Below are 26,457 nucleotides of genomic sequence, written 5' to 3'. Positions count from 1 at the left end.
TTGATAGTCGATCTCCATCTATAATGCTTCCTTTGTCTTATTTTAGTTGTCCACGGTTAACTTTCAAAGTCTTTTTACTTTAATTTTGATCGTAAATATTTTTATTTATACTTTATAACACTTGATATAAAATATATAAATAAATTTGATTTTAAACTAACTTTTCAATGATATAACTTTTATCAAGTATTACTTCGTATATAATACTAACAAAAATATTTATAGTCAAAATTGAAACAAAAAAACTTTAAAAGTCAACAATAATTGCTAAAAAACTAAAGACATAAAAGAACAAAAAAAAAATAAAAACATAAAATAAAATGTGGCTGGTTCCACAACCTTAGGAGTGACATTTGTATACAAAGATCCATCATCCATAAAACCATAATTCCATATGCCTTAATTATAATATCAACCATGTTTCAATGTTTTAAAAACCGGTATTTTAGTTATATCGTCGTGGAAAAATTTTCCGGTATTACCGGTATTATCGTTAATACCGGAAATACCGGCCGATACGACTATTTTTAATTTATTATATTTTTTGTGTAAAAATCTTACAAAACTTATTACAATTTAACAAAAATAGTCAAAATGCAATTATAATTTACTCAAAAATAATACCAAATATGTATTTCATAACAAAATATAGGTTTTAAAGTTCACAAGTAACAAAAAATAACATTAAAGTATTATAAAAATAATTTTTTTAAAAAATTAAAATTTATTTTTTGAAAATACCAGAAATACCGGTATAGTAATACCGGAAAATACCGGGAATACCGGCCGGTATTGAATAGTAAAAATATCGGAAAAATACCGGACTTAAAATACCGGCGTGATCTCCGGTACCGGTAATACCGGCCGGTATTTACCGGTATTTAAAACATTGTCATGTTTTCAAATCAAGGAATAACATCTATTTTCTCATTAAAGATTAAAAGAGAGTTTGAGACAAAGTGATATACGTTTATGACCAAGTAAAAGACCGAATACGAATTCATTAGCATCTAACCAAACTATTCTAATAGGGGAAATCTCGAAGGGAACTCTAAAAATAAATTGAGCCCAACTCCAGATACTAAGACCAATATCAAAAATCAAAAACACTATTACTTTTGTGATCATGAATAAAACTCGTAGTCCTTCGCAGTCAATATTATCTGTCGCATTGCACCAATGGGAGCTAAAACCGTCAATGACGCCCCAAAAAGTATGCATGCCTGCTCAAAAGAAAATAAATAACGATATTAATTTTATATCTTCATATTCTAAATCACGTGGCCTAATCTATAACATGTCTATGATCATTCCCTTCCCCATTCAACAGAATGGGAATGAGAGTAGGTGATTGCTTTAGGTCTTCAAATTTTTAAGGCCTTAAAATCTTGTATTAGACTTAGTGTTTGAATTTTGGATTAAGTATTATTATAAAATTTGTATTGCAGTAACGCCTTTTTTATTTTTGCATTAACATCCATTACTTCTAGTTTAATAGTAAAAGACGAGCTATTTCTTTTTTTACTTTAGTTTATATGGTAATGAATTAGGCCCCCAAAATTAATCTCGTTTGAGGCCTCTAAAAACCTTAAGTCGCCACTGTCTATGATACCAATGAAGATCAGTCCAACTGGTCAGAAGCACTCTCGTTTTACTCAAGGTTTTGAGTACGATCCTTAGAGATGACAAAATCTTGGGGTTTTCCCTCTTAATACTTGTACCGGCTCATGGTCAATATCTCGTTGTCTAGGGTACGTGCAAGGCTTCACCATTATATGGTGAGGTTTTCTCAATGTCGTATACCGACTGAATGTACGAAAAAAAATGTTTATGATGATATATTTTTCATAATTAAATACGGTTGCAAATAACTTAAAAAATTATAAGTTTTTATTGATAAACATTTCTAGTAATTACTTGCCAATAACTGCCTCTTTAATCGCGTCAAATATTTCTTTTTTGGTTTTCTCCAATATTCATCAAAATAGTATGAGTCTATCTTCGAATGAGAAAAAAACAAAGTTATTAAAAGATGGTGTAATTGCCACTTACCCAATTTATACACCAATCAAGACTAAACTTCTTGGGCTTTTTCAAGATTAGCCAAATGATACAAGGAAGCTGCCACAAACACACAAAATAAGCATATGCTTCCATATAATCTTCAATTTTACATTAGTATCAGTTAGTAGTAAAGAAGAATGGTCAATAATGTAACTCACATAGTATGATGTTGGAGCAAAAACAAGACCTCCTAACAAACCCAAAATACCTCCAAAAAATGGAAATGTCATGCCAATGAACATAGTGAAGGCTGTAACAACATCACCATATTATTAGCCATTAAACTAAGATTATTCAAATTCGTATATTTATTTTAAAAAAAAAAAACATGTTGCCGATCATAAGACTTACCAACAATAACATTTCTTGCCACAAATCGTAGGAATTTAGTTGGTTTAAATTTCATCGATATCACCAAAAAGTACTCCACCATATCAAATACCGGCATTGCGAAGACCTAAAATATATTCGGTAGCATATATTTATAATTATATAATAAAACTAGGTTTAGCCCCGTGCGTTGCACGAGATAACATAAATTTCTATCAAATAGTTCAACAAATGTTCAATATAAAAAAAAATTGTCATCGAAGAACGAAGATATTTTTTTATTTAATGAAGTAAAATATCAAATGACAAAGTAATAACCATTATTAGAAGGAAAAATTATAAACCTCAAGATAAATCTTCACTTTTTTTCCATCCTCCATCACCCCTCCACAAGCAATGAATATTTCACCATTCTCTCACCGTCTATGTAGGAATTAATCTTGACTCAGTCATATTATCTAGTTTGAGTTGGTTTTATTTAAGTTAGTATTTGAGTTGATTTTAGTGTTGCTTCAAATAAATGGTATAAAGTCATGGGGTTGACCGAATTATATGCAATTGAGAATATGGACATTATGGGTCATACCCATGACCAATTCCTTAGGTAAAGTTGGTAGTTTATTTCCTTATTTTTAGGATCACATTAGATGTAGTTGTGTCTATTTAAGGCTTATTCAGTCATTGAATGAGAAATAAGTTTCACATTTGTTTTTTATATTTTTGTACGTATTTACTCTCTTTTCATATTAACATACATAATATACATACTGAGTGAGGTTGAGAGTGATAAAAAACAAAGAAAAAGATAAAACTAAAAAGGTGAGAGGGTGAGAAAGAAACCAGATTTACACCACCATCACCACTTTGCTACCCACCCCTTTGGTACCTACAGGGAGGGTGGTGTTCCAACTGGTCACCGGTCGATAACCACCTTGCCTCATTACGTATTACGTCCACCCTCAAAGAATTAAACATAGAGTATATAAAAACATAAATTCAACTTAAATTAAGACAACATTTTTTTATGTTACAAGTAATCTAAAGTTTATATTTTGCAATATATTTATGTTGGAAAATATAAATTAAAAAAATTTACATCTCAAAAGATATTATATTAAAAAAAATTAAGAATCATTATTATTTTTTAATAAGAATTAAAAAGATCTTTAAAATATGGAAACTTTTTTATAAATTTGGAATATGTCATTAATATATATTTTAAGTAAGAAACTATTACCATATATCTCTTTTATATATATGTTAAGTGTCATCTAATTATATAAATAATATTTTTAATAATTTTTTGTGGGATTTTAGACCGAATATCTATCATGTTTTTCAAAATATATAAACAAAAATCTCATTAGATCTAGTGGTTTATGTTTCATATAAAAAAACTTGAGGTTGTGGGTTCTAATCATGCTTATGACTTTTTAATGTGTTATTTATTCCTAATTAATAAAAGCTATGATGATGATTTGTCAAGTATGTATAGGTGTTAGCTTACGTGTCAACATTTAAGAGACTAACGACGTGAGATCGCCACGTAGGAAAAAGATGATGTGGCGAGCTCTGAGATATGCCACATCATCAAATTGAGATAGAGAATTATATATATAGAGAGAGAGATAATGCTATGGAGGTATATAAATGACGATCAATACATACGTATAGAACATCTTCAATGAATGTTTATAACTAGGTAAAAAAGATATATGAAGAGGATTTTACCTTTTTGAAGCATAGTGAAAATCCACTTCTGCCGTTCAAAACAAAAAAAAAAGGTCCATTTCATGCATATGTAATGTGATATTATGTTTATCGTAATAAAAAGGTTTAAAAGTAAATGTAGTTTAAGAAGTAATTAACGTCTAAGAGTTCAAACACATTCACAAACTTTTGAAAGGATTATTATAGAGAGTAAAGATAGTTTATAAAAAGGTTTATGAGACATCGCAAACTATATAACTTTTTAAATGGTTTATCGATCATTATTGGAGATGTCGTGAGAAAAAAAAAATTACCTGATAGCTTCCAATAACATGAACAAGAACAAAAATGTTCGCGGTAGCAATAAGAATTGGAGGACGTTCGAGTGAAATGAGAATATTGTCTTCAACATGATTACCAAATATATAGTACCCGACCCATGCCACAGGAAAATAGCACAAAGCAACCACAATGTACGCGATAACAACCCCTTTCCACATGGGTTTTTTAGAAGGCTTATCGGGTGTTGAAGGGATGGTTGCTTGGATCTCCAAGACAACATTATGACCAGCAAAAGCAAAGGCTACATCCCCTAATGCACATAAGAATGCAAACGTCTTGCCAGTGGTGGTTGATTGCCTTGAGGTGTACTCAACATCGGGTTGAACCCCTCTATGTAAAGAAGCCGCCCATGCCATAGCAGAATAACTATATAAAAAAAGTAATCATATATGCATAATTAGCTTCCATTTCATTTCCATGCCAATGGAAATAAGATCAAACTAACAAAGCCACAAAGGTATTTCTAGCATGGATTTGTTATTAATTGCTCATGTAACATTGTAGATCTATGATTTGTGTTTGGTATACATATAATGAAAACCACGGGCCTAAATTTTTTGTTAGTTCTGCTAATGACCGTGTATACATTAGTTGTATTTTTACTATAAATTCATGAGTGGGCTTTTGACATAGGGTTTTTTTTCCGTATTTTGGGTTGATTTCAGTAAATAATCTATTAAATACCAAATTTATTAGGCTGACTTAGTGTTTGATAATGACTTAATTTTGATTGACTTAATTCATTAAGTTAATCAAATATGTTTGTTATTGACTTAATAAGTAAAAAAACAACTATATTGACTTAATCCATACAGACATTATGTTTCTATTCAGTAACTTTCTCCATTCAATCACTTAATGACTATATAACAAGCCTCCTCTATACAACATTGAATGCGCCAATTCGCCAAATATGTTTATGATGATATAATAGTTTGCATTATTTCAACATAAAAATAAAAACAAAGCGTACCCGAGGGACATAATAGCCGCAAGTAGTGAGATGCCAGTGATGGAGTTGAAATTAGGGAGATGGGAGAGGAAGAACTGGACAGCGCCGAACATCATAATGTAGTACGTGGTTCTGATGGGTGGGCCACCATCGTGCAATAAAATGTCGACTGCTTTCTTGATGGACTTGCCACCAGTAATCATGTAGACGATGCAGCAACCAAGTTCAACCGTAAGTTGTAATGGAACAACTATCCAAAGACCGAGCTTCTTGCCAAAGGCTTCTTGGCCTAGCTCGTGATATCGATCAAGCCTTTTACCAGGAACACACTCATGCATCTCCACCATTTGCCATAAGGTATAGAGAGTAATCACCCACGATAAAACCATTAGAGTAACCCCAACACCCCTAATTCAATGATAAAAGAAAACTTGTCAAACTTGGGTTATATAAATTACTGCACTTTTTATATATTCATGAACTATGAATAAAAAGACATTTCCTGGTTTAGATAAAACAGAGTTTTGTTTATTTATCTCGTTTTTTGAAAACAATTTTTTTGATAAACCAAACAAAAATCACATGCTTGATGATGATCTGTGATGCCATTACAATTTACAATTGTTGATGCCATCATTATCAAAACAATTGTAACCTTTCCAAATTTAAGATGGATGACCGGAGTAATATGGCCAATTAATTGACAAAACTCATTAGTTATGTCGTATGTCAAAAATTATAATACAAATGATTATTCTCTTTAAATTTAAAATTTTGGAAAACATGAAAGTTACCATATTACTTCTTCAAATCATTTCTACTAAAATGTTCAATACTACAAGAAGTAAAAAAACATACTATATTCTAATTATTCTACCAACAAATAACAAACACAATATTTCTATACCCGTGAGACAATCCAAAGCCGACGGTCTGCAAAGTCGTCCGCCGTCACCCCGGAGGTCTATACCCGTATGACTCTAGTCACAATAATCAACCAAAAAAAAATGACCTTAAAGATGTTTTTTGGCTATTGGAGATCATCAAGGACTTTCATATATTATACTAATAGTTATTATGTATCTTTGATCAAAGGTATTTTTTAGCTGGAAATAATCTTTAGGCTCACTAGTTGTTATGGAATAGTCCTCCAAAAGATATATTGTTAAGGTCATGTTTACTTTTAATATTATAGATAACAAGAGATTAAAAAAAAAAGGCTTTGGTGGAATGAACATGAATCGATTTAGGCTAAAATTGAAAGATTCAATTTTCTGAAAATGTAAACTATTCGATTCCAAATTTCCAATAATCAATCAAATCAGTTTCCTTTTTCTCAGATACGACAAAGTTCAGTAGTTTCCTTTTTCATCTTTTGGGTTTTTGGGTTGGACAATTTAGCCCAACAAGTAGTACTAAAGAAGCCATATGAAAATAACGGGTCTAAATGTCTAATTGTAAATTTCAATATACGTATACAGACACACATATATAATCAATAAACATGATATAATAAAATGGTAAACGATATACAAGATTAACGATATATCCGATATGATTTGGTTCTGGTTTTCGGGTCAGTTGTTCGAAGGAAATTGAACCCGGGCCTCAAAATTTTGGTTAGAGTCACTTAACCAAGCCCATCCATCTGATCACCCCAGAGAGATAAGAAATAATTCGAGCTAAATGGATGTCGATCACAATGATCAAACACCACAATTTTATACTTTGTTACGAGGTCTCATATTGAGGCTGCACCCTCAACCATTTCACCTATGCGGGTTTAAATAAGTTAGGGTCTACGTACCTTATTTGTTTGTTTCTTCTTTTTTTTTTTTTTTACAATATTTTTTTCAAAACGAAAAACAGAACATCTTTAAGAAGTTTGGTTAAAGACATCAACAATCTTCTTAATTTTTTTCATCCCAGAAAATAGTAACAACATTTCTAGTGATTAAGTCATCTAGAAATTTAATTATAACGTTAAAAATAATAACATAATAATATTCCGATTTATTATGATAATATATATAGTTTAATTGTCATTGAACAAAATATTTGGTAATGTTTCATCATTAATGATAACTTTTCATCATTAATGATAACCTTCCATATTTATGATAATATAAAAGGAAACGCGTACCATCCGAGCTCAGACATGGCGAAGGGGAGGCCGAGAATGCCAGCGCCAACCATGGCAGTGACATTATGAAAAGCCGAGTACCACCACTTTGCGTCTCTAGACGACGTAACTGGGAGCCATTCATTCAGTTTCCGTTCCTCTTCTGCTTTCTTTATCGCTGCCGCAGTTGCAGCATCTGATGCCATAATGCTTGGTTTTGCAAATGGAAATTGATAAAAACGATTATTATAAATATACAATGCACCTGGATTTTTTTTAATTAATTAAGGATTTGATCAAGTTTTGGATCAGATAAAGAGAGTGAGATCGAGAGAAAGTATGAGAAATAAAAGGGTGTTTTAGAAGAGAAAACAGGAGTGTTTATTGATTAATTTTGGAGGTTGTTTGTTACGAGTAGTATATATATAGATAAGTTACAGCCCGTAATTCCTGCAGATTATTTAGTTACTATATAAAAAAAAGTATGGTATTTATTACGAGTATTAATTTACCATTTACCGTATACACAAACGCTTTTACAAAAAAAAATTTAAAATAAAATTGATGGGTTTTTTTCAAACACATATTGTGCCTAGCATAGTAGCATGTGTATTTAATTAATTATATTGTAATGTAATGTAATATTGTAACAAATACTAAAATGATTTAATAAAAGATTAATGTACCTGAACACATTTTGCTGGAAATGTTCAACCCTTTGAACTCTTTAAAATCAATATAAATTACAGAAAAAAAAAAAAGAAAGAAAGAAAAAGAAAAGTCAATTATATGAAATTTTCAATTAAAACTATGACCGAAATTTACTCATTAACTTTTAGAATAAATCAATACTCTCTAAGTTATATACTTCGTAGACTGTAGTATTTAATATTTAGTATGATGGTATCTCTTGGAATTATATATATGTTTATCCATTAAGCTTTTTATTTCAACCTAGCTAGTACTCTTTTATTTTAGTGATGTTTCACTAATTAATGAAATTACTTTGAAAAAGATCAATTTAAATAAAAAAATCAATATATATGTATTAGTATTAGAACTTTAACCATGCAATGTGTGACACATGCATGATTTCTGAATTTATTTTAATAAGTAGTTTATACTTTATATCAATCTAGTAAATATCAAATGCATTTACAGGTAACCGCAGCTTAAGTTTATATTCAGTTGTGGTCATATAATAGCTAGAATGGCTTTTTTTTTTACATTGAGCTTCAAAATAAACGAACATACTACCCGTGCGTTGCGGCGGAATTTTATAACTAATTTTGTGGATGAACACATTGGTTATATAATGTGTCAAAAATATAGATTATGAGATTCTTTAGTCTTAATTTGATTACAATCAAAGATTGGTTTCTTTTTGTGGGTTTAATTTTTTTTTAAGGCTAATTTCGGTAGTTAGGAATAGGATGTGTAAAATATAAAGTAAATATGTAGGGTAGTATTGGTATTAAAAAAATGTTTAAACTTAATTTCAATACTCTTTATAAGGATTTATAGATATCACATTTTTGTTTGTTTGCAATTTAATGGTGTTGAATTTTTTATACTTTAATAAAGTTATCTTAAAATGAATGATGGTTGGATGAAAAAGTATTATTATTATTATTATTATTATTATTATTATTATTATTATTATTATTATTATTATTATTATTATTATTATTATTATTATTTAATAATAATAATTCATAGGATTTTACAAGAAATTAGTGGGAAGCCGAGATACTATCTGGGTCTCCACTCCTCTAGCAATAGCAAAACTAATCCTACTAAATATATGAGAAGCAGCACGTGCACCAACATCTTGAGCCATAGAGAACCTTCGGATTCGCTTTAATAGGGTCAATACATCCTTATCGAGTTCCCCAAAGGAAGAGAATGAGAAGGGGAGAAACCCATATCCAATATCCGCACACTTAGCCTCGTATTTGACGCGTTTACGTTGTGCCGCCTCAATCACCGCACGACCAGGCAAAAAGTCAACCATACCATTCTGTGTCAAGGGCGATGACCCTGTCAAGTCGACACATACGTCAAGCCCTCCGTCCCATGAATAAAGCAACATATCAGCCGGACGCAAATGATTGTCTTTTCCTCCAACAAGTCCGATATCAACTTCTTTACGAACTGAAACCCCAGGTCGAGAACAGATGTCAACAAGGGTGTCACGTACCACATTATGCCGATGTTTAATACCAACAATACCTGCGCATGATACAACATGATCCCCATAAATATCCCGCGGAAATACCTTTGAACAAGCTGAGCACGACGTAGGAACCGTAAATAGGGGAATACCTAGCAGATAATATAGAACACATCGGTAGGTCCTAGCATTCATAGTTTGTCCGAGTCCAGAGATTAGAACCACCCTAAGCCAATCTGAAGTGTACTCCTCCATTTGAGATTTCCATAATGCCATCTGTCGAGAGGATAAGGAAAAAGTGGATTCCACCGTTTGGGTAACACGTGTGAAATATATATCTGCTAATTTCTTCATGAGTTTGGGGGCAGCGATCTCACATGGATTACTCAAAAGGTCAATCTCCGTTTTCGTATTAAAAGCACGCAAGGCATCATTAAAGGAAGGCCCAAAAGTAACAATATTAGAATGTTGAAGCAGCTTAGTTTGCAAATTGGCATATTGTAGTCTAGACGCAAGAAATGCATAATTCAAGACATCACCCGCGCAGTAAACACCAAGCCCACCAAATGCAAAGGGTAGGGTCGCAAGCCTCCATTGTCAATCACCAAAGCCAGATCCAGAAGCAGTGACGATACGCTCCAAAGAAGAGCGTAGTGCTTCGTCAAATGAAGTCTGAGCATGCTTAAATATCGAGGGAGAACATGTGCGCATTGCAAAATATAACTTGGAAATACCGGCGCAAGCACGAAGTAGCAATAACTCACATTGAGGGTCATTAATCTTAGCAACAGAATCCATGAGCTCAATGGTTTTAATAACCCTTTTCATAACGAGCTCACTACTAAAATTAAAGTCCACGCTGACATGTCCACCCAGTAATTTAACACCAAGCGAGGGTCGTGCAATATTAGAAGGAAAAACACTTGCAATCCTACTTCTAGGATCTTCCTTTGGCCAAAAAAGCTCGGTTTTATCAACATTGAGGTGCAAACCATAGCGTGGTCCATCCTTCATAATAAGCTCTAAAACCTTCCCGACGACCAAAGTATCTCCAATAATAGTGCCATCATCCAGATACCAAGCATGAAAAGAAAGACTAAAGGAATCTCTAATCTTGCAAACCAAAGGATGTAACACCAAGGCAAAGAGTAGAGGTATGAAAGAGGTTAAAATTTAGGCAGACCTTACCTCAACCTAAGTAGATAGGCTGCTTCTATTTTATATCTAATACTTTAACATAGAATTCTCTAAATCACTTCTAATAAGGTCTACTATACCCCTATTAATCGTCCTTTCGGACGGATTAGTAGAGGATTTTTCCCCATCGCGTATTTGAAATAGACATTTTTGCTTCGAGAGGTTTCTAATATAGTGCAGTTAATACAATGTATGTTAAACCTCTCGATGTCGAATTGCAACACGAAGCTTCAAGCAAAATTCACCTTTAAAAAAAATAAAATAAATAATACTTTAGTTTATCCATTTAATCTTCAAAATCATTAAAGTCGCTCATTGGTTTCGAATGTATGTGATATTAAATGGCGACAACAAGACCCTGGTATTAATGCCAATGAAGGACGAATGAAAAAACGTTTTTCCTTCAATTCTTTCAGTTATGTTGGATGCTCGTGTCTTTAGCGTGCAAGTTATCTTTTTATTGCAGAATATATAGTCTTCATTCACAAAAGGATAGACAAGACTATACAACATTACATTATTGTATGCATCGCATGTTACTACTTGTTTATACAATTTTATGTTATTATGTTTACAGTGTAACTAAATATGACATCATATAACAAAATTAAGGACAGAATAATACAATATATAGATGACCTTTGGATGGATATAGAGCTGTAATCCAACTGTATTTACCATTTTATATCTTATTACTTGTTTAGTAACACGTGCGTTTATATAGGAAACATATATACTAATATAAGGGTTTTTATACATATAACACTAGCATATTGTCCGCGCAATGCAGCGGGATAATGTGATGATGACGGGGCGACATGTGGTGGTGAAGACTGTAGTGTAGACTATTGAAGTAAATGTGACCGATATACTCATCAGTGTAGTTATTTTAAGAGTTTAAATAATATAGATTATTAAATTAGTGAATGAAACATATAGTGATTTTAAAAAAAATATATATTTTTGTAATATTGCATGGTGTAACATTCAACATTTCTAAAAATAAAAAAAAACTATTTTTTTATTTCTAGGTATAGATAGATAAAGAACGTTATATATTTTGAGGTAAGTTTATTGAATCAAGCAAATATTTTAATAGAGTGAATTGAAAGTATATTACAATGCGCACACACGGTACCCACACAATGGTTGGTGGTTGTCGCGACAATGATCCGGTGGTGTTGGCGGCGGGTGGTGATGGCGGAGACTAAGGTGGTGGTGACGGTGTCAAATGGTGTATGTTATGTAAATATAATTGATGTAAATATGGTAGTGCAAATATATTAGAAGATATAGACTTTGAGTGCAAATTAGTCTGATAAGGGTTTTTGTGGTAAATTAGTTTATTAAGGTCAAATTATGTAATTTTTAATAACTCTTTCCATAATTATTCGGTATTAAGTTTTTGAGACTTGCTAATGACAACCACAAAGGTTATTGATAAGCATTAATTCGATGCATTAAAATTTATACTTTGCCGTTTAAAGAACTAAAAGGATTAGTTTTACCTCTAATATATAATGTGCTATTTATTATAAATTCAATAAGTTATTAATGAGAGTCTAAAAAGTTGTTAACCTCTTATTATCATTTCTCTAAAGGAGATGATCCTTAAACAACATACTTTTATCATACACAATAATATATGTATTATATAATTGTATAATACAACTATCCGAAGCATGTATTGTTGTGTATGATACAAATGAATTGTGTAAGATCATTTCATTTTTCCTAAAGTTTTTTTTTCATGGCAAACCAAATCACAACCAATATTATGATTTGATCAAAATTTTGATCGACTTCCACCTTTGTATTTTAAAGTCACGCATGAAATATTGAATAACGTTGTTGGTTACCTATGGTCCGTTTAATTGTGAAAAAATGTTTTTTCAATAGAGTGAATTGTGAAAACGTGTTAAGAATTAAAAATAGTATTTTCTATTTTTTATAATAAAAATGTTATAAATCTATTTGGTGTAGTGGGGTCATTTGTCGAATCAAGACATAAATGCCTCTAACTCCTATCGAATATTAAAAATTAAAAATATATAATATATTAGTTGTTAGTTATAACAATTTTCATATCAATATCAACTCTTATTAATTTATAACATATAACATGTAATTTTTAAAATTTAATGCATCCTATGAATATATGTCTTGGTCAGAAACCGGGTTTTCCCCTTTAGGCCTCCCCCAAATGGGGTGGTTAGGGTGGGTGTGTGTTTTGGAAGGGGATCCTGAAAAACAATAATTTGATTAAGTTTTTTGTTTTTTTTATGTTTTCTTAAAATAGAAAACTTAAAAAATAACGGGTGTTTTTTCCGACTAAAAGCTTGATTTTATTTGATTTTATTTATATTGATCGAACGCTAACTGAATTAGTGACTTCCACCCGGCCCAATACTATATGTGTGGCTAAAGCCCTAACTTGCAATTACGGCCCAATGATAAATAGGAGTAAGATTTAAAGTTGAATTCTTTTAAAATTCGTGTACGGAGTAGTGTAGTACGAATTTCTTTCGTTCAAATTCCATCCTAAATTAGAAATATCTGGATCTAAATTTTCAAATCAATTTCTAAATCAAATCCATGGCTTATCAGAACAAGCCTCCAATTCCACGCAGTTCTTCAAATGTAAGTTCTAACTGTTCCACGTTATTTATTTATTTTCCATTATATATATAGTAATCCTGATATATAGATATATATGATATGATGTATATGTATGTGTGTGTGTATATATATATATATGATTATAAGGAAAAGTTAACGTGAGAACATTTAAATTGAAAGAACCATAAGAATCTTTAAATTATAACTTGATAACTTCATCTATGTTATTTGTGATTTTTTATATTTCATAATATGGAAATTATGTATATAGTTAAATTGTTAGGGTTTCCGTTTTCGGTTATTGAAATATGATGTGATTTCTGTGTGTAGAAATATCGAGTCGTTGATGAGGTTTCCTTAGATAAGCATGTGAAATTTGGTGCTAGCATGTCTCCAGGCAGGCTGCCGCTTACGACAATAACGAATGAGATTAACGTGTCTGAGAGTGAAACTGTGTTTACGAGGGAGGGCGTGGATGCACTGTTGAATGAGCGGTTTAGAGGAGGAAAGTATGACTCGAAGGTCGGTTTGTCTCTTAGCTTGTTTATGCTATTGTTATACTGTAATACGATTTAGGTATTGTGTGATGAGCTGTTGAGGCTTTGGATTATGCAATATTAATTCTTATGTATATGATTTCATAATTTAGGGGAAACTGGACTGGATGACAGACTGTTTGAAAAGGTTAAAGGTGTGTATAAAATGGTTCCGAAAGGGGTTTGATGAACTGGTCGTGGAAAAGGATAACTTGTGTGAGATGCTGGATACTTCTGAAAGAAAACGAGTAGAAGGAGGTTGCTTACTTGCGTGTTTTGATTTAAGATGAAGATTGTCAGTTTAATATACAGGAAATAACTTTGAGATGACATTTTTGTTTGTTTGTTTGCAGAGACTTTTATGAAAACTAAGGAAGAAGAGTTTATTGCAGCTATATCTAAGTTGGAAATGGATATATCCTCTTTGAAAATAAATTTGGCGCATGAAAAGTCCGAGAAACTAGTAAGGGCCTTCGATTTAACAGTTGTCTAGTATCTCCTAGTTTTATCTGCTTAGTTCATTATATCTGATATTTTGTGTACATTATTGGGATGGCATTGATTGTCACAAGAGTGAAAAAGAAGCTAGGATATGTTCAGAAAAGAATCAAGAACTTCTAAGGGATGAGCTTATAAAGGCTAAGCAAGAAGCATTGAATACTAGTGACAAGGTGAAATAAATATGTGACCCTGCAACTATAGATGTGAACTACACTATATGGTTTTTATTTCAGAACCTCTGTTTCGTTTAATGGGCTTTAATTTAATTTATTTGCAGGTGAAAGCATTGGACGACCTGTGTAAAAGGTTGCAAGAATATGTAAGTAGCTTGCAACAGTACAATACCAAACTTCAAAAGGAACTTTTAGAAACTATTGGTGCGAAGAAGCAAGCAGAAAATGAGAAAGCTGTGATATTGGAAGATCTCCGCACCCTAAGGAATCACCACAACTTTTTCCAGAGGGAGTTAGTCACTGCTGAAGTAATTTTATTGCCTTTCAAGTTTTTATGTTAAATATAACAATAACATCACTTGTATTGTTTCCCCAATTACTATATCCAAATGCTAAAAATGGTTTTAAAAGGATTATGCAGGGAAGTGATCAACTGTACTCCATATTCTTTCAGGTGCCTTCTAAAATAAAAACTAAAGTTTAATTAGTTGATTTATAATCTCAAGTTACTGTATCCAGAAAAATGGTGAAGTGAGTTAATCCCTCTCCTTTATACAAGTTGTCTTTCAACAATCATTAGATGAAGTTTGTACTTCTCCAGTGTTATTAGGTATGACTAAGGTAACTGGTTTGTAGCCAAAAGATTATGTTGAAAATAACGGCATTTGAAATTCAGGTATCGGGAACTGAATTTATGTTTACACATGGTTATCATTTATATAGACCATACTGACTATAAATGACATTAGTCTGCCTGCTATATATTCTCTCATTTGTTTGCTTTATGCAGCTTCTGTAGCCGCAGTTTAACCTTTTGTCTAATATATTGTAATAGATTTCTGAAGATGATGACTTTGTGAAAAAGGAAGCTAACTTGCAGTAAATAAGGAAGGACCATGAGCCGCTCTAAACTGATATGATGTAAAGAAAGTATCTGCACTGCTACTAAGGGTAGTAGTTTTGCATATGAACTTAACTGTTTTGGAGGTTAGATACTTAGATTCTGGTTTTCCGCTTTATTTTTAGGAGGCTTGTTACTCTCAACAGTTATAAGAGCACTTGTCTGTACTGCTAAACAAGTGGTTACTACTACCCCGGGTTCCCTTTGTTGGAACTTTGGAATGCTAGTTAATGAATAGATCTGGTGATCTTAAAACCGTTGTCTTAAAATGAATGGTTTTTGGTCTAGTTTAATCTATGTTGTGGGTCATTTGGGCCATGTCTATAAATCAGTGCATGTGTTGTTTTATACATTGTGGGTCATTGGCTTTTCCTATATATGCCCCAATCTTAAGTTAAACTATGTGGCATTGTGGTGGTGTTGGCACTGTTTGGAAAATTAAAAGGGGATTACGAATAAAATTTTCTTACCAAACATGCCAGGATGAGCATCTTGGTTGTAACCTATGTGACTTGTTTGGAAAGCTGAGAGCCCATATCAACCTACTCCATTTGACCCTAACTTGGTACTCAGTCTTCTTTTCAAAAATAATGCTTTTAGAAGTTAATTTGTCTGTCAATTTACAAGTTACAAATATTAGATGATATTGTTTAGACTTTAGATTAGTTGCATTTCTTAATCTTTATATTGCTAATGTTTAGTTATTATTGAAGGACCTTTATCAAGTTAAATCCACACTGAACACCAGATATAATGTTACTTCAACATATGGTTACAAAAGAGGGCATACCTCATCATCTTGTTGTAGTCTTTTGCTCTGTCACAATGCTTAAATGGAAGCAAAATGCATCAGTAGCACTCACGATAAATAATGCATATTTGCACAAATGTAGCTGACAGAATGTACATACTAATATCATTTTTATCTCGCATTGTTTGGCCTTGAGATACCTTAAAATGTGAAGTATTTGTATCTGAATGACTTGTGTACCTTGTCAGTTCTACACCTCTACTATAAAGGGCTCAGGCCAATAGGAACGGCTATGTCAGGGTAAGAAGTCGTTCAACTTCTTAATGGATCTTCTTCTATATCACTTTAAATCCACTGTAGCCCGGTAGGACTTTCCATTCCCAATAAGTATTTTCATTTACCAAGTATAAAGCTTTCCACTTAAGCTGACTGAGCAAGTTGGCATATATGAAAATCATAGTCTTTGAAATAGCAGAATCTGTAATGACGAAATTGGAATTATGTACTCGAAATTAATCATTTACTTCATAACTGAGTATATATTATGATGTGTATTTTATCTTTTAGCCATTGTTTGTACCTTTCTTTTTTAGTTTTACCTTTTAATCTTCTGGTTTACACGGTTTTTGTTTGTAGTAAAGACAATGTTCTGAATCGATTTAACTATTACAGCTAAAGATCTGTTACAACAGATGTCTACAAAGCAATAACCCACCCGAACTAATCAATTTCCGTTCCCACCAGTTGTCAATTAAGAGTTGCTCTTCATTTTGAAGCTCATTGTACCTAGCCATGTCAAATCTGGATGTTGGGTGACTTTTAGCCTCTCTGGGTTGGCTTGCTAAAGGAGTAACATCTTTGATATCCCATTTGAGCCATGGGAGATTAATATCATCATTCTTGACCGAAAGCACTTCCCTAATAATCTTGGAACTGCCCTTATCTTGTTGATCCTCTAAGGCCATCTTATCTGATAGGTCTAGTTTACACTTCTGTGGCTATTAATAAAGATTAGAGTTGGTTGTAAATTAGCCATGTATGAAAGTGTATCTTATTTGTGAAACGGTATATGTCAATATTATAACATATCATCAATTACCTTGTTGATCATTTCCCTGACCGGAGAAAACTCTAAGACCAGATCATCAAAACTGATTGCGGTAAAACATGAACCTCTCATGGTATTAACAAACTTGCATCCCGGTGTAGGACTAAAATCCTCTCCTTGTCCCACTGAATTCATAACTGTATTGAAGCAACATTATTCACAGAAAATTAAGAGACAGAATACATTTTGTTACGTTACTATTCTATGGCTTGTACTTTCTAAACTTTGAATAGCGAAATTCTATGTGTTATACTTGATATGTAATTCAATTTAATGTTAGAAAAGAGAAAGTCAAGTTTATAAGTAACTATGGATGTGATAACATGCGAGAGTAAAGCATGGAGTTATAAATGTGATCCACATCTTTATTAACTACTTAACAAGCTACAAATAAGAACAAAACCTTGTAAAAAAATATAGGTTTTTACTAATGGCGTGACGTAGCTGAATTAATAACGGGCAGGCATAGCCGCATAGGTGCCACAAATAGTACAAAGTCTAGGGTTTAAGTCCGGACTCCCTCATAGCTACAAGCCTACAACCGTTGAATGAGTCCCACTTTATGGATAGGCTGCCAATTGTGGGCCGGTTTGGGTTACCAGTTAATAGGAGTGAGCACAGTTTGGGATATCGGCGGTTATCAACCTTTTGTCATAACTAAAATATAGGGTTTTAAGTCTAAAATAAGAACTGGATTACAACTTAGGTATGTTTGTCTAAAATATTTACTACACCTTTATGTAAAGGGTGTAAAAGTCTAAAAGACAGACTAATTGTCTAATTGATAATGTAAATCATAGTAATACAATAGCAATCGTGTCAAAGAAACTGACCATTTGATTAACGACTGCAGTAGCAACAAGAAATTTTTAGGATTCGAAACAGGGGATTGAAGCAGCAGGTTGGTGTTACTAAACAGACAAACTATAACTCCTTCACATGAAAATGCAGAGGGGGTTGGTTGGTGGTTACACGAAACCGATCTTTTACTAATATGGTGCTCATCTACAAATTTATTCCCTGAATTTTCGTACCAGCATAGATTTAAAACTTTAAAGTCGAATTAGTAAAACTTTTTTTTTATTATAAAATGTCATCTGTTTGAACCATTCTTACCTACTAACTAGGATTATATACCGTTTGACCAGGGATAAGAAAAATAAATTTTGTAAACTATCTAATCTACTGTGCAAATAAACCAGAAGGGACATAAACTCAAACCTAACTAGAAAAATCTAAGCTTGATTTTTCCCTAATACGACCCATAGTCAATATGTTCTTGTCTAATGTATGTGTAAACCTTCACCATGGTAAAGTTTTCAGTGAATATTCATACAAGAAAAATAAAACTATTACTTCTTTTATAAGCATTTTTGTTAGATGATTTATGATTGTTTGTGTTCTTTCTCTCCCATCTAACACTCTACACTTGTAGATCTACATCTCCAACGGATAACTTGGAAATTTATTCATCGACCATTGGAAATTTAAATCGAAATTATTTTACACCTTATTACATACAAACACACATTGAATGGACATTTGAAAAATAACTTTTTCCAACTCCAACTTCGTTGTCTCACACACTCATCACTATCTTGTCAAATAGCGTAGTCGATATATATATAATTACAAGTCAAGCAAGGGAAAGAATAACAACCCACCCAGCTAATTATCAATTATCATTGTCATTTTCCCATACATTATATATAAAGCATCCAAGGATTCTCTTTTTTAAATAAAAACAACTGTGATATTCACGTCAGGAATTAATATATTTGAGCCCTCCTGCCCATGACAATTGAGTTACCCCAATTGACACAATATGGCTTTGGATAGGAATCGCTTCAGGGAGTGCTGGGCGGCACTCTGAAGACGTTAGATTACAATAAGTGACACAACCGGTAAAGATAGAATAAACTTTCACATCAATGTCTCAAAAACCAGGAGAGGTCCACTTGATAATATAATATAAACCACCCACTCAAATAACAACGTAACACCAAAAAACAGTCACAATCATTCTGATTTCTACCTATCAACCAAAACCCTTAAACACAAGGGGGGGATAAGATAGAAAGACCAACCACCAAAACATCTTCTTATTCACCCTACCCAGCACTTTATTACACTTCCAACTCAAAGACAACTTCACCTACATATTTTGATGGAACACACCTAAGCTGGATAAGAAATGACATCTCCATACCGAACCAAAATTTACTCCACAGACGCCATGTGAACAATCAAATCGACCACACGTGAACTGCATATAAACATCATCACCAATTCAGAATCTTCTTTAAGAAACTCGACAAGTAATGAACATTAAAAGAGAAGATAATAGAAATATACCTGTAACCCCACTCATTGTCATACCACGAAACAAGCTTCACAAAGTTGTCATTCAATGCGATTCCAGCCTTTGCATCGAATATGCTAGACCTGTAACATCACTCGGACAGCCAAGCAGTCATAAGTTCACCACTACTTTAATTTCCATTCTTATTCTGACAATTATATGCCCAAGCGGTCCACTTGAGAAATTCTTATAGAGCAGATGAATAACAAATTTTCGGGAATCTTCAAAAAAGATGAAAGAAACAAATTTAACTAATCCAATACCTGCTATCTCCCACAAAGTCTGTGGATACCAAATCCTCATCGGTATAACCCAATATTCCCTTCAACTTTCCCTCCGATTCCTCCCTAATAACAAAACCAAAGAATAGAATTTACAATATTATTACATTGCCATATGAACCAAAGCAAATCAAACCATGCAAAGACCAACATGCTTACTTGATAGCAGCTTTAATTTGATCATAGGTGGCCGACTTCTCCAACCTCACAGTGAGATCAACAACCGAGACATCAACAGTTGGGACTCGGAAAGACATACCAGTCAACTTCCCATTCAACTGAGGGAGCACTTTTCCAACAGCCTAATAATGATCGGGTAAAAGCATTATAAATTTATAATTTGTTATGATATGCTTACATAGTAGAAGAATTTGAAACTTGATATCCTCGTACCTTGGCAGCACCAGTGCTGCTAGGAATGATGTTGAACGAAGCAGCTCTTCCACCTCTCCAGTCTTTGGCTGATGGTCCATCAACAGTCTTCTGGGTAGCTGAATCATACACACCACAAATTTTAGAGCTTCGACACACAAGAGTAGATGTGCAAAAAATACACACGTCACGCAAAAGCATTGCACCACAAGCACTTGCATAATTTTCTAACTTATTTTTGTTATTTTAATTATCGAGATTTGTGATATACTTGTGATACTTCCTTTTCAAAAAGATTTTTGAAAAACAGGATTTTATGCATTTGATGACCAACCATTTGAGGTGTTTTCATTTTGCTAAATCATTTAGCTTACACATACAACCAATTATAGAAAAAACATAATCACAATTGATCTATTTAAGGATAAGCATGGTCAAATTGCCACCATATTACACAAGTGATCAAAACCTTACCAGTAATGGAGTGCACAGTGGTCATAAGACCCTCAACAATACCAAACCTGTCATTGATGACCTGTATAAAGTACATGGTTACAAATTAAGTCATTCAAAGCAAAGGCATAGTACAGGAAGCACCGACTTAGTTAATGGTTAATAAACAAGAACCTTAGCAAGAGGGGCAAGACAGTTGGTGGTGCAGCTGGCATTTGAGACGATGTGAAGGTCCTTCTTGTATTCCTTCTCATTCACACCCACAACAAACATGGGAGCATCCTTACTTGGGGCAGAAATGATGACCTTCTTAGCACCACCCTAAACATATGCATTCAAAGCCTTTATGAGAATTTGATCCGACACATATAAGCAACCATTACAGCCTTACAATAATGCAATAATTATACACTTCTAAATAATCAGAGGACATGGGTAAATCTCAAATGAGATTACTGCCGCTTGACATTCAAATATAAGAATTAGAAAACTAAGCTAGGCAAATTATTTTACATCATTTCCATGATCAGTCCAGGCATAGTCTCAAGAGACACATCAACATAGCATAACTTATGTTCAAAACACCAAAACTGAGTATTCAGTTGATCATTTAAATAACTTACAAATATGAGACCACAATAACCGCATTTGTGAGAAACTTTTATAAAGTTACGCAATCTGCTACGATTACTTTAGCCATTAAACCATATAAACAAGCACAAAAATCTTCCAAATCCATAATCACAAACAAAACGTGCAAACAAAGCACAACATTAAAACATAAAGTAAAATACAAAGTCATCAATAACCGTATTATATGAGATACCTTCAAATGAGCAGCAGCTTTGTCCTTGTCAGTAAAAACTCCAGTTGATTCCACAACATATTCGGCTCCGGTTGAAGCCCATGGGATCTCTTCTGGGTTCCTTCATTAATCACAAAACAGGATTTTTTATTTAAACAACAGCACCCAAAATCAACCTCAATTTCCAACCAAAAACAACACAATGTCACAAAATCTCTACTACATATCTCCAAACAATCAAAACTTGTGAAGAGGCATACCTTGAACCGAAAACGGCAACAGGTTTCTCTCCGAAAAGCAGGGTTTTGTCATCCTTGACTTTAAGCTCATGGTGCTTCCAGTGACCGTGAACACTGTCATACTTAAACATGTATGTCTACACACAAAAATTAAAATAATTAATCAAATACTTGAATAAATAACAAAACCAAAAAAAAAAAAAAGTAATAAACCTAAACACAGAAGACCGGATACACAAAGTCACAAACCACATATAAATCAGGCTATAATTGTAATATTTATAAAGATCATTGACGTTATAACAGTAAGATAACAAAAAATAATAATAATATTAATTTGTAAAAAATACATATAGAGAAATAGTGTATACGAATAATTGTTAATAGCAATAAATGATTACAAGTTAATTAAAACTAGAAAACACTATAGATTCACAGATCCACAGTTTAATCAAGGAACAAACTATAGATACAACAAGTATGCGATCAAAATTCAGATCACTAAAATAAAGGTACTGCAAGGATCTGTTACTATAGATACACTATATATGTGTGTGTGTGTGTGTGTGTATACAGAAAGTATACAAATAGAAAGTAAGAAAGCAAACCATGTATTCAACAGAGATGAAGGGATCATTAACAGCAACAAGCTCAACATCATCTCTCTGCAACGCTACTCGAGCCACCAATCGTCCGATTCTTCCAAATCCTAACCATTACAATTTTTTTAATTCAAATTATATATATATAGTAAGTCAATAGAAGTGTAACATAAGATCTGGTACCGTTAATTCCGATTTTGATCTTGCCTGGAGCAAAAAATAAAAATAAACAAAATTATGTTAGATCATCAATCAATATTACAAATAAAAATGGCAGCAAAATAATATATATATATATATATATATATATATATATATATATATATAAAATAAGTAAATAACTGTAGCCTACCCATGACGCTAAGCTGATGAAGAGGAGATAAAAAAAGTGTATTGAAATTGAAAATATGTGTATGTGTGTGTGGAAAATGAGAGACTGGGAAGAATAGTGGGGGGTTTAATAAAAGAACCGGTTACCGGGTAAGGCGGTGGGTTTAGGGAGTTTTGATCAGGTGTGGTGCCGGTGCATTAAAATTATACGAGTAACTTGCTTAAAAATATGTTCCGAAAATAATCGATCTCCATAAGGACCATAACTCATCTTTCTAAAACTTCATCTAAAATCATTATATATGTTACAATTATGAAAGAATTAAAAGATACGGTTTGACATAAAATTAAGAGATTAAAAAGATTATTTAAGATGATGTATTAGGATGACAAAAGAAAGGTACCCGCGCGTTGCGGCGATGATGGAGGTGGCAGCGGTGGTGACGGTGACAGGTGGTGGTGGTGGTGGAGAGCGGTGGTGATTAGTGGTGGTGGTGGCGGTGGCGACAGTAAATAGTGGAAGTTATTAATATAATGTGACTATAATGTATGGTACATCATGCATTAGAATATGTATATCGTTGAAACTTAAAATCAATATTGAAAATTTAAGTTTAATGTTAAAAATCAAAAGTAAATTTGCTTTATAATAATGTATAAATATATTATTACCAAATATATTTGTGTATCGTGAATAATTTTCAATTTTTTTTTATAAGTTAAAAACAGAAATTTGCTTAAGTTCGTCGTAGTCAACCTTTTTAGTCCAGCCCATCGGTTCTAATCAACCAAACGATGTTCCACAAAACAATACACCCATCATATTTTCGAAAATGTGGAATGGAACTAACAAATTGTAAGACTTTAACTTGTTTTAAATCACAAGTAATTTTAATTTGAGAATGGCTAACTTTTAATTTTCAATCCATTCACATGTCTAACTTTTGCTTTTTGTGAAACTATATTACTCGTATGTTGTACCATCTAGTGATATTTAAACACAATATTTTATAGTTTTGCAGCCAGCAATTTGCTCTATCCATTCGCACAAATACCAAACGAACCTTTTATCACTTAACATTTCATTCATGATGATCCCGTCACTTTGAAAAACAAAAGGCAAAAACCTAGCAAGCTGTAACATGTGATCCTCAGGCATGCCCCAAGTCAAAAGATAAGACAAGAGTATTGCCACAATAATTTGACTTCTAACCACAAACGTAATTGCTTTTCTTTTTTCTTGCGAAATATATATGATCAAAATATAAAATACATTTTTCGCACAAAAAATTTCCATCAAAATAAAACACCTTGCATAATCTCAAATTTAGAGAAAATTCTCGGCCTATGTCCAGATATAATCTTTTTAATTTTTCATAACTATATAGCACTAGACACACCTTGTAACTTCAAAAAACTTTTAAATTTATAATAACTTTTGAAATAGTAAGATATGAAGGTTGTGTTTAGTAAAGGAAAACACTCTTTGTTTTCTATTTTTGTTTTCCAATAAAACATAGAAAGCAAAAAATGCGTTCAAATCAAAGTTTTTCAAAAGTGTTTTCCACGAAAACAGAAAAAACTGTTTTCCGCTTTTCTAATGTAAAATTAGAAAACCCTTTTTTATTGTTTTTCACTTTTCATTTTTCATTTTTCATTTTTAAAATTTTTGAAACCTCAAATTGTTTTTCATTTTCTAGATTTGAACACTTTTTCAGAATTTTCATTTATTTTCTAGAGATGGAAAACTCTTTTTAATTTCTAAAAAATTGAAAATGGAAAACTATAATACATTTTCCACGATTAAACGCGCCCAAAGAATTCCATTAGTACAAAAATGATCAGACAACCCATAAACATACAATACCACTCATCTCAGTTAAAAGGCTAAAATCTACTAGGCTACCACAACATGTTAATAAATTTCATGATTAAACTAACAGTATAGTTTCTCTCAATAATTTTACTGAAACGGTTTATATATATATAGGAGGACAATCAAATAAGAGCAATTTTAAAATAAGGACGGGGAGAACACCTTAAAAACATCATTTTGATGCATTAAAAGTCTATAAAACTGACATAGTGCATAGCTAATTATCATTATTTAAGTGTTTAACAACACATTGATTCATTAAAATCAAAAAAATCACGTTTTTTGTTGGATGCATCATTTTGATGATTATGCATCCAAGATGGATGCACAAAGCAAAAAACATGATTATTTCAATTTTGACGGATGAATGTGTTGTTAAACACTTAAATAAAGATAATTAGTTATGCACTATGTTAGTTTTATGGACTTTTAATGCATCAAAATGATGTTTTTAAGGTGTTCTCACCGTTCTTATTTTAAAACTGTTCTCACCAAAGTGTTACCCTATATATATATATATATATGAGAAAAGTGAGTATGAGGCTGTTATGCATCCAACTTGGGTGAAAAACCCCTCACATACTAATTTTTTAATATTTTGAATAAATACTTGGGCTCCCATGTTTTTTACCTTTAAAAAAAGGTATGTGAGAGATTTTTCACCCAATTTAGATGTCTAATAGCCTCATATTTCCTTCCCTATATATATATTGAACATATATAATCAGGCAAAATTTGATATTATTATGACCCGAACTAACTTATTCACATAACTTAATAGTACGTAACTATAAAACGTAGAATTGGAGATGTTACAATAAAAAATGCATGTATCAAGAAAACGAGCGACATGCGATGCTACATGATATAATTTGACAGATGTTGGTATTGTTTGCCTGGTAGTTGTATACTTGTAGTTGTATAGTTGTATGTCTCAATTCACCAGTCACTAAAGCATCGGGCCTAATTACACCTTAGAATATTGGACTAAGCCTCTGAGCCCAAATTCAAATGATTTAAAAGTTTTAGCTTGTCCATTTATCATAACTTCTGATTCTGATTTCCCTGACCCTTACAGCCAATTTGAAATTTAAATTTAGTGCCATATATATTTGATCTTTGTAAGATGCACTGGACCACAGAACACGATGCTCGATATCGCAATTGTTGTCACATTGTTCTTTCTAAACTTTTACTAATAGAGAATGTATTTATTTAATAAAATATTATTAGTTATAAGGGAAAAGTGAGTATGAGGCTGTTATGCACCCAACTTGGGTGAAAAACCCCTCACATACTAATATTTTAATATTTTAAATAAATACATGGCCCCCCATGATTTTTAGCTTTTAAAAAAATGTATGTGAGGGGTTTTTCACCCAACTTGAATGCCTAACAGCCTCATGTTCCCTTCCCCCTAGTTATAAACCATGTATTTACCTTTTTGACATCATTAATTCATATTCGGTTATATACCATGTGCTTCCTCCTCTTCTTCTTCTTTTCAATATTAATTACCAAATAAAATGATTAACAACTTCAGTAATACTACAAGTTTAGAAGCATCTCCATAGTAAAGAAAAAACAAAAGATGCAGTATCGAATATTAAGATTCTACATACTTAACATTATGGTTGGTTTACTAACATTATGTATGA

The 26,457-nt window shown here is 32.4% G+C and overlaps 4 protein-coding genes across 5 annotated transcripts; 1 reads left to right on the top strand and 3 right to left on the bottom strand.

The window, feature by feature from the left end:
- Positions 1–1,036: 1,036 nt before the first annotated feature.
- LOC122588308 (lysine histidine transporter 1-like) lies at positions 1,037–7,726 on the bottom strand. Its single transcript, XM_043760422.1, has 7 exons — positions 7,542–7,726; positions 5,420–5,806; positions 4,419–4,812; positions 2,416–2,521; positions 2,223–2,314; positions 2,053–2,121; positions 1,037–1,223 (listed from the first exon to the last, which is right to left on the bottom strand). Exons 1-7 carry the CDS (start codon positions 7,724–7,726, stop codon positions 1,125–1,127), a joined length of 1,332 nt encoding a protein of 443 aa, XP_043616357.1. The 3' UTR covers positions 1,037–1,124.
- A 5,678-nt stretch (positions 7,727–13,404) lies between these two features.
- Positions 13,405–15,893, top strand: LOC122589499 (kinesin-like protein KIN-14C). 2 transcript variants are annotated; one of them, XM_043761795.1, is made up of 8 exons: positions 13,405–13,530; positions 13,840–14,031; positions 14,159–14,303; positions 14,399–14,508; positions 14,618–14,716; positions 14,824–15,027; positions 15,174–15,250; positions 15,555–15,893. In XM_043761795.1, exons 1-7 carry the CDS (start codon positions 13,486–13,488, stop codon positions 15,201–15,203), a joined length of 825 nt encoding a protein of 274 aa, XP_043617730.1. In that variant the 5' UTR covers positions 13,405–13,485; the 3' UTR covers positions 15,204–15,250; positions 15,555–15,893. The 2 variants fall into 2 exon arrangements, with proteins under 2 accessions (XP_043617730.1, XP_043617729.1); XM_043761794.1 differs by lacking the exon at positions 15,174–15,250.
- Positions 15,894–16,770: 877 nt separating this feature from the next.
- LOC122590142 lies at positions 16,771–17,686 on the bottom strand. The gene is made up of 3 exons (XM_043762479.1): positions 17,471–17,686; positions 17,158–17,369; positions 16,771–16,849 (listed from the first exon to the last, which is right to left on the bottom strand). The coding sequence occupies exons 1-3, from the start codon at positions 17,612–17,614 to the stop codon at positions 16,792–16,794; spliced, it is 414 nt and encodes a 137-aa protein (XP_043618414.1). The 5' UTR covers positions 17,615–17,686; the 3' UTR covers positions 16,771–16,791.
- Positions 17,687–19,384: 1,698 nt separating this feature from the next.
- LOC122588717 (glyceraldehyde-3-phosphate dehydrogenase, cytosolic) lies at positions 19,385–23,057 on the bottom strand (the record flags this gene model as incomplete). Its single annotated transcript, XM_043760888.1, has 12 exons — positions 19,385–19,745; positions 19,835–19,924; positions 20,105–20,188; positions 20,282–20,424; positions 20,516–20,613; positions 20,969–21,029; positions 21,122–21,268; positions 21,774–21,873; positions 22,013–22,128; positions 22,600–22,700; positions 22,777–22,800; positions 22,946–23,057. Coding segments are annotated over 12 exons (1,122 nt in total), but the record flags the coding sequence as incomplete, so codon positions are not given.
- Between the last annotated feature and the right edge of the window lie 3,400 nt (positions 23,058–26,457).

This window comes from Erigeron canadensis, chromosome 2, assembly GCF_010389155.1.
Source record: "Erigeron canadensis isolate Cc75 chromosome 2, C_canadensis_v1, whole genome shotgun sequence".
Taxonomy (NCBI): Eukaryota; Viridiplantae; Streptophyta; class Magnoliopsida; order Asterales; family Asteraceae; genus Erigeron; species Erigeron canadensis.
The sequence above is the reverse complement of the archived record's forward strand: the minus strand, read 5'-3'. Positions and strand labels throughout refer to the sequence as shown.